A 17,959-nucleotide genomic window follows, 5' to 3' on the forward strand; every position below is an offset into this window, starting at 1 on the left:
CTTTCTCTAAGGTCATTTCTACAAATCCTTCAATCCTAATTAATATGCTTTAGGAGTGCTATCCTTCCCCTCACTCCTTGTTGGAATTTGTGCTCTGTTTGGGCACCGAACTTTTTTTGAACCTTCTGGGTTTTTGTTTCTATGAACATAATGAGTCAGTTTAAGATTAGCAGGAGATAAAACTCAAACAGATGCAAACAGCTACTTTTGATCTTCCTGTGACTCAGTTGAAACACTTCCTGTCTTGTCTGCTATTGGAAATGCCCTGAAAGAAACACTAAAGAGGTTAGTAAAGCAGGGAACGTAAAAGGTCTTTAAATAATTTTTTTTGTATATTTTTTTTATTGGAGTTCGACCTGCCAACATATAGTATAACACCCAGTGTTCATCCCGTCAAGTGCTCCCTTCAGTGCCTGTCACCCAGTCACCCTGGGTCTTTAAATAATTTAGAGCTAGATAATCTTGACATAAAAATGAAAATTTTCAGGGATTCCTGGGTGGCTCAGCTGTTTAGCGCCTGCCTTTGGCCCAGGGTGCGGTCCTGGAGTCCCAGGATCGAGTCCCACGTCAGGCTCCAGGCATGGAGCCTGCCTCTCCCTCTGCCTGTGTCTATGCCTCTCTCTCTCTCTCTGTGTCTATCATAAATAAATAAATAAATCTTTTTAAAAAATGAAAATTTTCTTTAAGATTCCTAGCAACTACTTTTAATTAACCCTGGGTTCCTCATTATTTTCCTTATTGGTAGTCAAAGAAAATAGGTGATCTGTGATTCTTCCCCACTGCCCCCCCCCCAAAAAAAACAGTATTATAAAGATAGTAATTTGGTGCTGAAGATTATGAATACCAATCCTCCTGAAGTTCATAGATCATGAGGGCTCCAGCTTATAAAAATTTAAAATATTTTTATTTTAAATGTTTAGAAGAAAAAAAAGGAATCCATCTTTGTCCTATTTCATCACTGCGCAGGCATCTATTGTTAAAAAAAGAATAAAAGTTTTGTTAGACTAACTTTGCAAAAGCATTGCCGTGCCTCCATGTCTTTCAGATGCTATTAAATTAGCATCTCCAACCCATTTTAGCCAAACTTTGTTGATCTTTGAGGGCTTATCTCAAGAGTTGCTTCCTCCTTGAAGACTACCTGGACTGCCCCACTCGGCAATAAGCACATTGCAAATTTCTTATTCAGGCTTGCCAACTCCTAGGGGCTCTGTTGTCTGCCTCCTTCAAGTCAGTACCACACTCCTCACCAAGGCTTACAATGTTTCCATCGACCCTGTCTTCATTCCTCAAATGTGCCAAGGTTATTCTTCCAGTCTTAGAGTCTTTGCTCCGTGTGTCTGAACCCCTGCGCCCCATTTCACATGCTCTCTGCCCTGCCTTCAGCTTCAGCCACAGATGTGGCAACTCTTTCCATTTGGTCTTTGACCAGGATCTCAGAGAATATGCTAGCACCTTCCATTGGATTCCTGCTAAGTACCTTTCACTTTAGCCTCACTGTGATGTGGGACTCCCACAGAACTCACTTGGCACTCACAGTTTCACAGCCTGGATGTACAGATGAGTTAAGTTCCCATGGGGCGACCCTGGACCAGTGGTGGACATTTGGCTAGTGCATAAAGCATTCCACCGGGTTCCTCAGAAGATCCTGCAGAACCAACTACCAATTGCCACGGCCAGTTGGGTAGTGCACCCTTACACTGCCTTTCCTCTTCTGTTTTCTTTGTGTGCATCTACATCTCATGCATCCTGGGATCATTTCCCAAATCAGTGAGCTGCATGTAAGCTTTTATGTCAGGCTTTTTTTTTTTTTTTTTTTCTCCTCTGGAGAATCCAGGCAAAGCCCACCGGTACCCAGAATAGCTCTGTGATGCAGACCCTCAGGATAATAGGTTGCAGCTGGTTTGCTCACCAGTCATGGCAACCGCTCACACTGCCATTTGTAGGGGGCAAATGTAGTAGGCACGACTTCCCCCATCCCAGAAGATGACTATCTCTGGAACTTGCAAAGAGGTTACCCAACTTGGCAAAAGCAAATGGAATTAAGGTGAAGGGTCTTGAGATGGGGAAATTTTGCTGCGTTGTCCAGATAGGCCCACCCTAATCATGTAAGTCCTCAAAAGCAGAGAACTTTGCAGGATTGTGATTAGAGGGCAAGGTGAGCGTCGACGGATGACCGGGGAGCTGCGGCGTGGCTGGCCTTGCGTGGCTGGCCTTGTGGGTGGATGCGGGGGACCACCAGCCCAGCAATGTGGGACAGCCTCCAGAGGCAGGAAGAAGCAAGGAAATGGATTCTTCTCCAGGCTCCCCAAAGGAGCTCTGTGCCCCCTTGATTTAGGCCAGAGAGCCCCGGGAGGGATTTCTTTCTACCTCAGAGCTGTCGGATATTAATTTGTGTTGTTTAATCAGCTACATTTGTAGTAATTGTTCACAACAATAGACCACTAACGCTGTTGGTGAGCAGGTGCTGACTGACCAGCCCTGGCGCGTGGAGGGCACGATCGCTACCCAGACTCAGCTGTAGATGCGGGTGGATGACGTGCTGACCCGACTTTACAGTACCTGTTGGCACCTGAGCGGTAGGTGGGCAATGAGGAAGATGGTGGGTTTGGCTAGTTTTTATTAAGTGCTTGGGCAGCCTGGGGGAAAAAATACTGGCTTGAGACAGCCAGCTCTCAACTCGAGGCCCACCGTGGAAGCTCTGGGGCCTTCCCAGGCAGAGGGTAGAGAACCTAAAAGAGGCCTGGGGTCTCATTGTAACATGGGCTGAGCTGCAGACGAGATAAAATGCCATCCTGACAATTCTTTATCAAAGTCAGAGCCTTGGTAGGAAGAGAGTGGGACCCTGGGACCTCAGTGGGTAACAACAGTGTAGATGCACCTGCAAGTGTTGAAAACAAGGTTCCCCTCACATAGGGTTGGCAGGAGCAGCTTGTCCCTCCTTGCCTGAAGACCCGGCCAAGACCTCAGGGAGGCAGACGCCTGTGAGATGGTGCATGACCTCCCTGAGATCCTCCCCCAAAGGTAAAGCCAGAGCCAGGTCAGGTCTCGACATGGCTTCAGCCAGCGCAGCCTCTGTGTGTGTGGGAGGAAACGGCCTGGTCTCCTGGAAGGAATTGCAGAATCGGGCTAATGTGTACTATCAGGAACCGGGGCAAAATGTGTTCAAGTGGATCCCGAGGGTGTGGGGCCCAGGGTGGAGGTCCAAGGGAGACCGTTATGCTGGAAGGAGAGAGTTTATCATCACGGGAGCATTTACCCATCACTTGGTTCAATAGAACACCCGGAGCTGGTCTTAATGTGCAGTTGGGTTGGCTAGAGAAGCTGGAGGGGAGTATGGCCCACAGTAAATGAGTCACAGATGGCAGTGTTAAGGAAAACATCAACTGAAGAACCCCCTACCTACAGTCCCCAGGAGGCAACAAGGAATGTTCTGGGGAGGGGTGTCCCAGCAGCTCTGAAAAGGTCAGTGATGGCTGCCACTGCTGGTAGGCCTTGACAGTGGGAAATGCATGCTACTATCAGCGGAGATGATGAGATTCTAGAACAGCAGAGGCCATGCATTATTATTTAAGTGTTAGAGGCAATGGACATGATATAATGGACAGTCAGGCTGAAGTGGAAATCAAGGTGTCTTGATCTGCAGGACTTTGTGACAATGGCTAATAGATCACAGAGTCCTGAGTGACAGCTGGCTGGAGTGTTCCTTTTATAACAACAAAAGAATGAAAAGAGGAGAGCTGGTGAGCAGAGACTGCTGTAGCCTGTCATGACGAGAAAATCATGGTCCCAGATGCAGATTAATTTATAGACCCAGTGCCCAGTGACTGGGAGGCCAGGTCTTCTTGAGGATAAGCCCTGCTGGCACAAGTACTTCAACTACACACCCAGAAGTTTTAAGGACTGTTGGATTAAAAAGTCTAAACTGAAATACCAGGGAATCCTAAACGCTATTATGGCCCATGTGTGGATGGGGGTCTTTGGAAACTGGGTGACGGGTGGAGTTCAGGCCAACGTCTGCCTCACAATGGGTCCCACCTTGGGGCTCTTTCCCCCATCTTCAAGTATATATTTGGGATAACTATGTTTAGACCACTGACCTGTGGGGGAAGAGCCACATGGAAACCTCTGGAACTGTACTTTCTCCGAGGTCATGTTAGTAAATCATGAGCAATCACATGAGGAAATGCAGCCATCAGTATTAGCATTCAAAGTCAGTCTCATCATCAAAAATTTCTAAGGACACAAGGGTAAAGGGCCCCATCACCACCTCCTTTAACTTCTCCATCAGGCTGCTACAGAGAGCAGATGGATAATAGAGGAGGGTAGTTGTTAGTCTGTTGTAGCTGCCACCCTGGGTGTGGGGTCTTTACCGGAAACCTCTGGCATTGATATGCTATTACTTTGGAAAACGCATTCTTCTCAATTTCCATCAAAAGGAGAATTAGAACAGTTCAGGTTCCTCCGGGATGAGCAGCTATTCTCATCTGCTCCGGGCAATTGCAAGTCTCACACTCTGGGTCACCACAGGGTCTGCAGGACCTGATTACCTTGGCAGCCTGCAGGACGTCTAGCCTAGAGCTGCGACAGTGTGCCAAGGGGGTGTAGCATCGGAGTGGCAGGAACTCACATGGCCTCGCAAGACCCATGTGTGCCGGAGTGTGGGTGACAGACTCCAGGAAGAATCGGGGCCCTGCCACACGGATGGAGGATTAGAGGGCCAGTGGCCTGGGGGCACGGCTCCACATTCCTTCCGCAGCAAAGGATAGATCGTTGGGTCTTAGATCCATTGGTGCGAAGTCAGGCCCAGGGCTTAGGTCTGTCTGGGTCCTGGAGGTACATACATGGTGCTTAGCACATTCTTGCACCCAGTGGTCACGGCTGCCAGGCTCAAGCGGATCCCCACAAACGCACCGAAAGATCCAGTTCAGGCTTTGGTGCAAACGGCACTGGCACCGTGGCCGTAAACACGGCAGAGAGGAACACCGTGTGGCGTCTCTGGCCGTCCCAGGACAAGGTCACAGCCCAGCCTGGAGGGGCCTGGAGGGGCCTGGAGGGGCCTGGAGGGGCCTGGAGAGGCCATGCTCTCCACAAGGGACTCCTCCGGGTGCTGGTGTGCGCCGGGCCCTCGCGAGCTGCAGCACCTGATCACGGGGCAGTAGGAGACGAAGCCCCTGGAGCTGTCTCCTCGTGAGCTGGGCATCATCAGATCCACGGGGTTTAACTTCAGATGGGCACCACAGCGACTCACCTTACTGGACGGCCACCTACTCGGGACATGGGTCTGCTTGTCCTGATTGCAACGTATCCTTGAACACCATCATGCTAGGACACGGAGAGCAGCTCATCTCTTTTCGGGGTATCTCTCATAACACTGCCTCGGAGACTTTTTGGAAAAGACGATGGGCCCCTGACCGTGGCATCTACTCATCTTACTATGCGCCTTGACATGAGATGCAGGCAGCATGAGCAGGACAGCGGAGTGGGTCAGCTAAGTCACCGGTGCTACAGGACCCTAGCTGTAGGCCTGAGGTCGCGTCCTGACAGTCTTTCAAGGCTGATGGATGTTGTCCCCTGTTATTCAAATACACAGGTCTGGGGGCGCCCAGCTGGCTCAGTTGGTGGAGCCTGCGATCTTGATCTCAGGGTCCCAAGTTCAAGCCCCACATTGGGCAGAGAGATTACTTAAAAATAAAATCTTAAAAACACACACACACAATGTAGGCCTGGGCGCCAACAGGTAGAAAGCAAATAACCTTTTCTCGCCAGCACAGTCAGGGACCCACTTGAAGAATTAGTACCTCTCTTTCCTAGGCCCAGGGTCAGCTAGATTAGAGGTCTGGGTTTCCAGGGGGCAGGGGGATACTTTCAGCAGGGGCTCCAGTAAGGGTCCAGTGAACTGGAATCCGTGACTATCACGCGGTCACTCTGAGGTCCCTGTGCCAGTGGCCAATCAGGCAAAGAAAGGAGCTGTTATACTGGTGGAGACTGTTGGGCGTGATTATCATGAGGAGATAGAGGAGTAGGTCTGGAACCCAAGAGATTCACTGGAGCGTAATTTTGGGGCCTCGTGATACCAGTGAACAGAGATTGTAGCAAGACAAATAAGGGCTCAAATCTTTTGCTTTTTAAGGTGTGTTTTAAAAAAAGATTAACTTATTTGACAGAGAGCACAAGCAGGGAGGGGCAGGCAGAGAGAGAAGCAGACTCCCCACTGAGCAGGGAGTCCATGTGGGGCTCAATCCCGGGACCCTGGGATCATGACCTGAGCCCAAGGTGGACACTTAACAGACTGAGCCACCAAGGTGCACCTAAGGTTGTTTTTAGCTTTTTTTTTTTTTTTTTTTTTTAAGTAATCTTTACACCAAACGTGGGGCTTGAACTCACAACCCCAGGACCAAGAGTCCCATGCTCCACCAACTGAGCCAGCCCCAGAGGCTCCAATGTTTGCTGATCAGGATGCCTACTTCGCTCGGGCCCAGCTGAGATGCTGAGCCCCACCAGCTGCCGCGCGGCCTGTGGCTCTGGGTCCCTCTGTGGCAGTGGCAGCGGCAGCACCGCCCAGGAACTCTTGGCGAATTCTTGGGGCCCCACTCCAGAGGTGCTGAATCAGAAGCCTGGGGGCGGCGCCGGTCCTCCGGGCAGCCTGAACAAGCTTCCAGGGGATCCTGATGCGCCGGGATGGGGGCCACGCTGTAACCCGCCGACCCATCCGACCCCGTGAGGTCCTTCCCGGGGGCCCCAGCAGTTTGCATGTAACCGGGGGCTGAGCTGCGGGGAGCCTGGGGTGGAGCGTGTCCCACAGCCCCTCTGTGTCCCTCGGGTTCCTTGGGCCACACGCTCCTCCGGCCCCCGAGGCCGCGACCGTGGGGTGCGGGTCTGCACCGCGTCCTGCAGCCCAGAGCCAGGGCTGGGTGCCCTTCCCCCCAGGGAGGCTGGGGAGCACCAGGGGCACCCCTGGCCCTCCCGCCGCATAGTCTGCACCCTCCTTCCCAACCACGCGCCGGTGCCGGGGTGGCCGGGTCGTACTCAGCGCAGCGCAGGGCACGGCAGGCGGGTGGCCCCGGGCGGGCGCTCTTGGCCAGCTTCCCCTTGGCTTCCCCTTTTGCACCCGGGCAAGCACCTGACGCGCTCACGGGGCACCTCAGGCACCACGCGAGGCCGAGGGCCCAGCACCCTGCTTCTCTGCCCGGCGCCTCACTCCTCCCCGGGATCATTCCCCAGAGAAGCTCCTCGGCCTGGAGCCTGTGCCCTGCGCTGGCAGGAAGCCGCCTTGAACCCCTCGCTGCCTGCTGTGCCCCTGGCCGGCTCTCCAGGGTCACGGACCGTCATCTACTCAGAGGGACCTTCCCTACTGGTTCCACACAAAGGAGCAAGCCTCTACTCTCACATCCCCGATTTGCATGCTCCGTAGAGCATCCCTCACTATCTGATGGTTTTCCTTAAAAAACGTTTTTTTCCACCAGTGCCTTCCTCCAGCCCTAGAATCCCCTGCACAGGAGCGCAAGGGTCCGGCCTCTCTCATGCTTTGCTCTTTCCTTGGCACCTTGAACACTTCCTGGCCCTCGGCAGGTGCTGGATAAATAGTCCTTGATTAAATAAATGAATGAACGCTAGAGTTGGTGAATAAGACAGCAAATCTAGACAAATTTTTTTTGGGGGGGAAATGCAGATCTTCAGTTTATAATTTATTTAAAAATTACAAAAGTGTCTCCACCCAAGTTGTCCATGAAAAAAAAAAATTAAAAGCAGCAACAATGCTCTTGGTGAATTACCAGCAGTTTAATGCAATTTATAAAATTGAACAGAATTTAGACGTCTGTCTTAGGCCTCTGTAGACCCGGGACCCTTTCTTTAGGTCCCTTTCCTTAGGGTCCGGGAGTATCATTATCGGGACACTCTCCAAAGCCTTTCTCCTTTGGACTCGGTGTAGAATGATCCGATAGACTCCTGTGATGGAGCTCCGGGCGTCTCTGGCCTGGTTGTTCCGGATGTGCGCTTCTGTGATACCCAAGTGTTCCAAAGTGCTCTTGACCTCATTTTCTTCGTCTTTGAGGGTGCTGGTTTCGGACAAATGTTTGGGATCCAGCTGGAAAGGCTCCAAAGGGGTGGGGTACGGCACCCCTTGCATCCACTCGTTGCTCATGATGGAGTCGATGCCGTGCCGGTCGGTGGGCACCGGCTGCAGGACGCCCCGGATGAGGCGGAGGCAGGGCCCCGACACGTGGGGAGGCACGCTGAACGTGCCCTCCAGGATGCTCCTCTTCAGCTTGGCCACGGTCTCCGCCCGAAAGGGCATGGTGCCAGTCACCATGAAGTACAGAAGCACCCCCAAGGCCCAGATGTCCACGTAAACGCCGACGTAATGCTCGTCTCGGAAAAGCTCGGGCGCAGCGTAGGGAGGCGACCCACAGAAAGTGTTGAGCATTTCGCCTTTTTTGCTTACTGTGCTGAATCCAAAATCACCCACCTTCACGCAAGTATTACTGGTATAAAATACGTTTTCTGCCTTCAGGTCTCTGTGAATAATTTGGTTCTCGTGCTGCGGGAGGAGACGTAGGGAAAAGTCATCACTTTCAAGGTATGACACTAACGGAAAGACCAATGCGTGGGTTGCTCTGAAACAGGGAGGTGATGATGGGGTAGTAGCAGGAGTTCAATGCATGTCAACCTAAGTCACATCTGCAGGCCTCCAGAGCTGCCCTGTCTTCAAACCCTTGGCACACATAACAGCCACACCCCCCCCAAAGAGACCAAAGGTTCTGTTCTTCTGTGGGGCAACAGCTGGAGTTTGTCCCACCCACATGAGACTTGGATCTTTCGAAACTGAATGTTCTCAAACAGTAACCTTCATGTTTGAGGCCATATATGGGTTTTTCTGGCTGAGCAATCTCTTGGCAAGGACCATCCCCAAGAAGGTTTATTTTTTTTTTTAATTTTTATTTATTTATGATAGTCACACAGAGAGAGAGAGAGAGAGAGAGAGAGAGAGAGAGAGGCAGAGACACAGGCAGAGGGAGAAGCAGGCTCCATGCACCAGGAGCCCGACGTGGGATTCGATCCCGGGTCTCCAGGATCGCGCCCTGGGCCAAAGGCAGGCGCCAAACCGCTGCGCCACCCAGGGATCCCTCCCAAGAAGGTTTAGAGGCCTCCCCCAACTTTTCAACCACGCTCTTTTGTGTGTGTGTGTGTGTGTGTGTGTGTGTGTGTGTGTTGGGGGGGTGCTCCTTTATCTTTGCAGAATTCAGTAGAAGTTAGGAGGCTATATTTGGTAAGGTTCTAGAGCATGTCCCACCCCCACTCTCACGATCGGGATGGATCCAGACAGACCATCTTGGGACCCCTAACCTCCTTAGTCCCAAGAGATGGTTTAATGTTACTTCACTGGGCTTCTTGGGGTAAGAATCCAGGCTTGGGAGCCTGACGGCTTGGTTAATTCTAGGTTCAACGATACCAGTTGTGCAATGTGTTTTCTTTCTTGGTAAAATGAGAGATCGAGAGCCATCTCACGAGACTGCCGTGAGAACGGTGTTCGATGCTGTATCTGCAGGGCCCAGCAAGGCCCTGCGCACAGTAGGTACGCTCGGGAATCCGGGTCTACATCCGTGATTCACCAGCCCTCTTCTCAGAGACCAGAGAGCCGGGAGGAATGGCAGGGGCAGAGGGCTGCGGAGGACTCAGCCTGGGTTCTCTTCTGCTCTCCCACCCGATTTTTTTCCTACAGAGGATGAGGAAGACTCTTCCCATCTCTTTGCTCAGTGTGGGTGTCGCTTACTCCCTGGCCCTGGGAAAGTTCGCGGCAGCATAGGGCCACTTAAATGGCAACGCTTGGCACCACACGTCTGAAACACCCACTGCCGTTACAGTCGTGCTCTTCTCTCTTGCTCACTTTCTCCCCCTCCCCTTCTCTCTCCTGATGCCTGTCTTGGGTCCCCAGGTCACTAACTTCCCTGCTAGTAATTTGGGAAGCCACTGACCCCAGCCTTGCCCCCACAGCATTCAGTCAGAGAATGAACCAGAAACAGCCTCTCAGCTCATAAAGACCCCCAGGCAAGTGTCTCTTTTCTGCCAACTGGACTGAGACTGTACTGGGTAAAGAGGACAGCCCAGACTTGTAGACTAGCGGAGCCATAAGGGTGGTGGCCAGGCCCATGTGTCCAGCCCCTCTGTGTTTGTGGCAATATGGCCAATGGCGGAGAAGGCACAGGAAAACCAGTTCTTGAAGGAACTGGGGTGGGGGGTGCTTTAGGAGTCCAGATTTACATAATGAAATAATCAGAGAACTAAAGTAAGAATGACATAAGCAAGTGTTAATCTGCTGAGCACCGAGGCAGCTAGAGCTGGGGGGATCTACCGATGGAGAGAAAGATCTGTGTGAGCTGATGTGAGATTGAAGAAAGTTCCAGAGACAGACAGGACTGAGTGGAGTCGTGAAGTGTGGAAAGGATTTGGAATGAGACATAATAAGAGGGGAGAGAGCTTCCTACACACACAGGTAGGTAGCCAGGGCCAAGAAGCTGCGAGGAGCCAGCTCTCCTGCTGTGGAGGGTGGGTGGGGAGAAAGGCCAGAGCCGGGGACTGGTGAGGGTGCTCCTGCTATGGGAGCAGCTCTGCCAACTTCCCCAGAAGCCAGGGGGCCGCTATGTCACTGGAGACCCCTGGGCACTGCTTTAGAGGCTATGAGTGTGATCAAATTCAGACTCTGGATTCTCCCAGAAGGGACTCCCGTCAGCCCCTGCAGGACGAAAGGCCTCTGGGATGCTCGGACATGGGTGAACCAGAGCCCAGGCTCCCACCATGGGTGATGTGGGAGCAAAACTCTATTCCTCACCCCCACTCACCATGTGCTTCACGGCAGACACAATCTGGGAGAAGATGAGCTTGCTTTCTGGTTCTGAGAGCTTCCCTTCGGTGCTAATTTTCCCGAAGAGCTCCCCGCCCCCTGCATACTCCATCACCAAGTGGAGCTTGGACAGGGTCTCCACGACTTCGTACAGACGGATGATGTTGGGATGGTGCAATTTTTCCATGCTGGAAATTTCACGGGATAGTAGCCTTTGGGTTTTCTGGTCTAACTTGGTCTTGTCCAGGATCTTAATGGCCACCTTTTCTGGGAGGGAAAAAGTCAAAGGATATGCCAGTGTTCATAGGAGCACAAAAGCTTAGAACTGCGAGGGACCCAAACTGGCCCCTTTATTTCACTAGACACAGAGGGTAAATGGCCGTTCCCAAGCTCACAGAGCTCGTCAGTGGTGATGACAGCCGTTCTTGAGTGGCTGTCAGTGCTCATCCCTTGGATCAGTGTGAGTCTTCCAGGCACAGACTTTGGTGCCCACTCCTACCTTCCAAGGAAGATTCAGTTTGATGATCTTTACCCAGTTTTCTGGATCAAGTTAAAGCTTCTTTGCTTAGCCCAGAAAACCCTTCCCATTCAGACCTAACCCACCTCTTCTGCCTCATAACCCCTGGCCCACAGTTCCCAACACCCCATGCATGGCTTTAATCCGTTACACAACTGTTTGTTGTTCCCTGAAGAGAGACTGAACACCCAAGCCTGGGACCTTTCCTCCCCCTGGATCATTTCCTCTGCCTGGCTCGTCCCTGCTTCCCTGCTCTAGGACATCCGGGTTCTGTGTATTCTCTGTACTGTGGTCTCAGCACACTGTTGACTCCTTGTCTGTTGCCCCTCCTGCCCCTTCCCTTCACATTTTGTCTGACTCTGTCAGTGCCAGGTACATGATGCAACAGTACAAGCCACAGTGGCACTTGGGGGGCAGGGCGGGGCGGGGGCAGTCACCAGCAGACTGACCAGGCCGTGTGATGCTCACCGGGAGTGAGGGTTCTCTGGTACAGATTGTTCTGGACTGTAGTTTGCGATTATGTATTGACAGCCCTAAAAATAGTGCATGTTTTGGCCCAGCCATTTCACCTTTGGCAATTATTATTTTAAAAAACATTTTATTTATTTATTTGAGAGAGAGAGAGAGCAAGAGAGAACACAAGCCAGAGGAGAGGCAAGGGGAGAAGCAGACTCCGGCTGAGAAGGGAGCCCAGTGTGGGATGTGATCCCAGGGTCTGAGCTGAAGGCAGATGCCTAACTGACTGAGCCACCCAGGCGCCCCTCACCTTTGGCAATTAATCTTTTTTATTTACTTTTTTTTTTTTTTAAGATTTTAGTTATTTATTCATGAGAAACACACAGAGAGGCAGAGACACAGGCAGAGGGAGAAGCAGGCTCCCCGCAGGGAGCCCGATGTGGGACTTGATCCCAGGACCCCCGGATCAAGATCTGTACCAAAGGCAGATGCTCAACCACTGAGCCACCCAGGTGCCCCCTGGCAATTAATCTTAAAGAAATAATCTGACACATGTAGATTTCTGTGCTATTGGGAACAGCATCCAGCAAGAGAGATGGGTTTAACCGAAGTGTGGTTCCTCTATCTCTATGACACTACACCATGCAGCTATCAAAATAATGGTGCGGGTCTTTATTTCTTGAAATGAAGAGATGTTCAATGTAGAGCAAGTGAGAAAAAAATACAAATATCATTTGCATACAAAAAAAATCTGGCAAGTTTTGCATCAAAATATTTAGAATAGTGATTTTATTAATAAGGAGATTATGGGTGGTTTAAAAAAGTTATTTTTACTTATCTGTATTCTCTAATTTTCCTGCAATTAATTTACACAATTGACAGCAATTATGTAATAAAAATGGTTAATGTCTGAAAATGATGAATCTACTCCAAAGTAAAACAATTCAGTTTTTGCCTCGAATTGGGACCAGACTTTCGATTAGGTAAGAAAAAAAATTTCCAGGCAAGTAAATGGGAAACCAGGGTTGCAGGGCCCCTGTGACCCACTTACAAACAACTGCCTTGAAGAATTTTAGCACCGTGGGTGTGGGCACGAAAACAGATGGGGCTGCTTGCAAGTAGAGCGTTGTCGGTATATAAAGTAGGCCCATTAGGGCTTCTGGAATGGAAAGGGGCAGGGTCCACTGGCCTCTGATGTGACCACTCTTGCTCTGGTGGAGGCGATACTAGGGAAGGAGGAGCCCAGCCATAAGGGAGCAGAATCCTTGGGGTTTATGTGACCTCTGCAGGCAGCGAGCCCCAGGGACAGGGTCACCACCGCCAAGCCCGATGCATTTGGCCTCCCGGGTCCTGTGTCCGCTACCTGGCAGGCTTCAGGCTGCAGATTCACTCCACCTGCTTACCAGAAATAGAAACTTCGGGTCTGGCAGCCTGCTAGGTGAGCTGCTCTTTTAAGGGTGAGAATAAAGGGGATCCCTAGGTGGCTCAGCGGTTTGGTGCCTGCCTTCGGTCCAGGCATGATCCTGGAGTCCCGGGATCGAGTCCCACATCAGGCTCCCTGCATGGAGCCTGCGCCTCCCTCTGTGTGTGTCTATCATGAATAAATAAATAAAATCTTTAAAAAAAAAAAAAAAAAAGGGTGAGAATAAAGAGCTCCATCCCTTAATCGGGCAGACTGCCTGCGGGAGGGCCAGCTGCTGTTCCCCCACCAGAGCCGACCCAGACTTCTGGGAGGTTCTGGGAGGTTCCGTGAGGACGCATGTCCCCTCTGCCATTCACTGTTGCCCACATTGCAGGCCCCCGATGACCAGGTCGTGGTGCGGTCAGGCTGCTGTTACAAACCTCCCTGGAGCACAGACCTCCCTGGAGCATAGTCCTCGTCTTATTTCATTTTTCTTCTTTTTGGCTGGTTCCTGGCAAGGCTGCCCTCCCAGGGCCTGGACCCAAGAAAGGCAGGAGAAGGGCTGCAAGGGGACGAGCTTCCTTAAACCCTGTGCCCTGGGGACCCTGGGGTCTCACTTCTCCCGACCTGCTTCCTCCACTCTGCGTTCAATCAGATTGTTGCCATGCTTGGTAACATAAATGGGTAATCACAGGAAACATTTTTAAAAGCCCTGGTATTGGGGCATCTGGGTGCCTTAGTGGTTGAGCATCTGCCTTTGGCTCAGGTCATGATCCCAGGGTCCTGGGATTGAGTCCCACATGAGGTTCCCCACAGGGAGCCTGCTTCTCCCTCTGCCTGTATCTCTGCCTCTCTCTCTGTGTCTCTCATGAATGAATAAATAAAATCTTTATGAAAAACAGAAAAAAGCCCAGTATTCTGAACTGTTGCCGAGTGGCAGGAACTGCTCTTCCATGAAGAGCTAGGTCTCCACATCCACTCTTTCAACAAATGTTCAGTGAGTACAAGCGAGTACCTACTAGTACAAGCGAGTACCAGGCGATAAAGAAGACACCGTTCCTACAGTCCAGCGAGGGACAAAGACTTTGAAAAAAGCCCAGATGACGAGTGTAGCACTGTGAAGGAGGAGTACAGATAGAACAGAGAGGCCTCCCCGGGAAAGGACACTGTGAACAAGAGGTGGAGGAGGGAGGCCCAGCACGTGGCTGTGGGAGCAGCATGAGTGTTGGGCCTGGGCGAGGGACCGTGTGGGTGTGTGTCTGCGGACTTGAGAGGGGCCCGCTGTGCTGACACAGAGACTTAGGGGAGTGGGTCCACACCAGCCTGGGGTTGTAGGCAGGGTCGGAAAACCCAGGGCCTTGGAGACTGTTTTAAGAAATGCAGCCTTTATCTGTAGGAGAGTGGAAGATGGTTTTAAGGGAGAGTGTGATCTCTGATTTCCGTACCAGAGTGAGTACTCTGGCTGCACTGTGGGAAATTGATAGAAGGATAGGCCTGCGAGCAGGCGGGTGGGTAAGGAGGGGACTATGGCAATCCCAGATTGAGGACCCTCTTGGTGCTGGCAGATGAGAGAAAGTGTAGACACATTTGAAAGTAACCCTCCCCTTTCTCCAAATCTAGTGAAGAGTCTGAGGGCAGCAAGCTTACTGCAAGGCAATAGGGAGTAGTGGGGACTATGGAGTCTGAGGAGTGCATGCCCTAGGGCAAACAACTCCAGTGTTGTCAAATCTGATTTTTTCAAGAGAAGCCAGACATCTGAATTTATGCAAATGTTCCAATCACTAAGTGTCAGCAACAAATTCAAAATTTTAAACCTAGATTGGACCAAGCAAAACATGTCTATGGGAGCAAAGGGGCAAGGGAAGAAAAGAGACCTTAGAACACAGAATATTGTGTAAAGAAATTTGCCGTGAGAGGAGCTGAGACCTTCCTTCCAGACACATAGCTAGGCTGAGCCAACCTTACAGCGAGAAGCTGGGAGAACAGATAGCAGGTCCTCCTGCTCCTTCCTCCGTCCTCTGCGAGAGACCAAAGCCAACCGGAACCCAAAGAACTAAGGAGACTGGCTGTAGCCCGGGGCAGAGAGCAGAATGAGGGGTGGAGAGTGGATCTGGAGAGGCAGGTGGAAGGTCTCTGGCTTACAGGCTAAGGGTGTGGGAGGCAATGCAGGCATAAAGGGGGTGTACCCCTAGTCTGGCGATCAGGGAAGACTTGGAAGGCTCTCCCTGAAATCTGACTGTTAGAGGAAAGTAGATGGGGAAGTGATGAGGGTAGGTTCTAATGGTCAGGATGTGTAGGAGAGAAGGAGAGAAGGTCTTGAAGCAGGAAAGACCTTGATACTTTAGGGTATTGGTCTAAATACCTTTTGAGGGACAGCCCCGGTGGCCCAGGGGTTTAGTGCCGCCTTCAGGCCAGTGTGGTCCTGGAGACCCAGGACGGAGTCCCACATGGGGCTCCCTGCATGGAGCCTGCTTCTCCCTCTGCCTGCATCTCTGCCTCTCTCTCTCTCTGTCTGTCATGAATAAATAAAATCTTAAAAAAAAATTGGCTTTTGATTGGCTTTATCAATAAATATTTTTGAGCACTACTTTTATATACATTTACAAATTATATACATGTACTACTAATACAGACATTTTAAATATATATAATCATAGAAATGGAAAAGATAGGACAAATAAATATAAATGGAAATTCTAATATTGCCTTCCCTCATCAGTGAATTATCTTGCGCAATTCTTAGGGAATGTGCACCCTACTCTGGTGACCACTCAGACCCCCAAGTTGCTAAAATTGATGGTCATTTCTTAGGCTTTATTCCTCCTCCTTGAAACACCTTTGTCACTTGGTTTCCAGGGCAACACACACTCCTGGCATTTTTCCTATCTCTCTTTGGTTATTATTATTATTATTTAAGATTTTATTATTTATTCATGAGAGACACAGAGAGAGAAAGAGGCAGAGACATAGGCAGAGGGAGAAGCAGGCCTCCCAAAGGGAGCCTGATGTGGGACTCGATCCCAGGACCCCGGGATCACAACCTGAGACACCCAGGTGTCCCTGTTTTTTTTTTAGTTATTTATTTTTATTTTTATTTTTTTTTTATTACCGAAGCATAGTTGAGTACGATGTTATGTTAGTTTCAGGAAGACCACATAGTGATTCAGGTTCCACACATTCTTAATGCTCACCTCGGTAAGTAGTCGCCGTATAACATTATTACAGTATTATTGACTATATGCCTATGCTGTGCTTTTCGTCTCTGTGACTTATTTTATAACTGGAAGTTTATACTTCTTAATTCCCTTTGCCTATTTTGCCCATTCCCCCACTCTCCTCGCCTCTGGCAACCATCAGTTTGTTTTCTATATTTATCTATTTTTAAAGATTTACTTATTTGGGCAGAGGGAGGAACAGAAGGAGAGAGAGAGAATCTCAAGCAGACTCCCCACTGAGCACAGAGCCTGACAAAGGGTTCAATCATGACCTGAGCCAAAATCAAGAGTTGGATGCTCAACTGACTGAGCCACCCAGGCACCCTGTGTTCTCTGTATTTAAGAATATGTCTGTTTTGTTTTTTAGATTCCACATATAAGTGAATCCCATGGTATCTGTCTTTTCTCCTGCCTCTTCTACTTCCAAGGCTGTGTCCTTCTCATCTCCGTAGCCTCTGGATGTTGGCTACCTAAAGGCATAGTCCTTGGACTCCTTCCCTACAATCATTTCCTCAGTGATTCCAGATGCATAAGCATGTCCGCCTACACGACCTTGTCACTTAGTTGTTAGTTTGGGTTCCACGTGAAGCAGAGCCTGAGGCAGGGATTTAGGTGTAAGTAGTTTACAAAAGAGGTAACCTAGGAAATACAGGCACAAGAATAAGGAACAGAGATGGGAAAGACGGCCAATAAATAGTGTGTTACCAAGCAAGTTACCAGTCAGTCCTGCTAAATGTTACTCTGCCTAAATATCACAGGAGCCTGGGGTATTTATACATCAACTACTGCCAGTGATTGGTGGTTGGCTGCTCTGGGGGATATCAATTCCCTCTATTTCTGGCCTCCCACGCACACGGGAAGAGCAGGCTCCAGCAGCCAGAGAAAGCCCAGAGGCAAGGAGACGGAGAACCTGGCATGGGGAGGTCAGGCTTGCATGCCCCGAGGTGGTAAGGCGCTGGGAGATGTGGGTGAGGCACCCATGGCCTCTGCCACGGAAGTGTAACAGATGTGTAACAAGTATGCACGACATAACACGTTCAATACTGTGCTCCTGATCTCCGCCTCCCCAAACCTGCTCTTCCTCCAGTCTTCCCAATTTCAGTAAATGGAAACTCTATTCTTACACTTGTCCAGACCAAAAATCTTTGAGTATTTGAATCTTCTTTTACATTCCACTTGGAATCTGTCAGCAGATCCCGTTATCCCTACCTTCTAGATACAGCCAGAATCCAGCCACTTCCGAGCACCTCACCCCAGCTGCCTTCCTGCTCCAAGCCACCATTGTCTCCTGCCTGGATAACTGCAGTAGGCTCCTAACTGATCTCTCTTTTTCTGCCTTTGACCCCTCGCAGTCTATTTTCAACAGAGCAGCCAGGGTGATCCTATTAAAGCATAAGCCAGATCATGTCACTTCTCTGCTCCCTCAAAGGGCTCTAGTTTCACTCAGAGGAAAAGCCAGAGTCCCTCCTGTGATATGATGACCCCACACTATCTGGTGGCTGCTGCCCCTGGCCTCACCACCCTGGCCA

General features: G+C 50.5%; 1 protein-coding gene across 14 annotated transcripts in view; it reads right to left on the reverse strand.

Moving 5' to 3' along the window:
- Positions 1–7,758: 7,758 nt before the first annotated feature.
- Positions 7,759–17,959, reverse strand: part of NIM1K (NIM1 serine/threonine protein kinase) — a 63,723-nt gene continuing 53,522 nt past the window's right edge. For all 14 annotated transcript variants that reach the window (XM_038535177.1, XM_038535185.1, XM_038535176.1 and 11 more), the window contains 2 exons: positions 10,839–11,107; positions 7,759–8,539 (listed from right to left, as the gene is read on the reverse strand). In XM_038535177.1, the coding sequence (XP_038391105.1) occupies positions 7,790–8,539; positions 10,839–11,107 (1,019 nt within the window). In that variant the 3' untranslated portion in view covers positions 7,759–7,789. The remainder of the gene's footprint in view (positions 8,540–10,838; positions 11,108–17,959) is intronic.

The sequence above is a fragment of the Canis lupus genome, chromosome 4, assembly GCF_011100685.1.
Source record: "Canis lupus familiaris isolate Mischka breed German Shepherd chromosome 4, alternate assembly UU_Cfam_GSD_1.0, whole genome shotgun sequence".
Classification (NCBI taxonomy): Eukaryota; Metazoa; Chordata; class Mammalia; order Carnivora; family Canidae; genus Canis; species Canis lupus.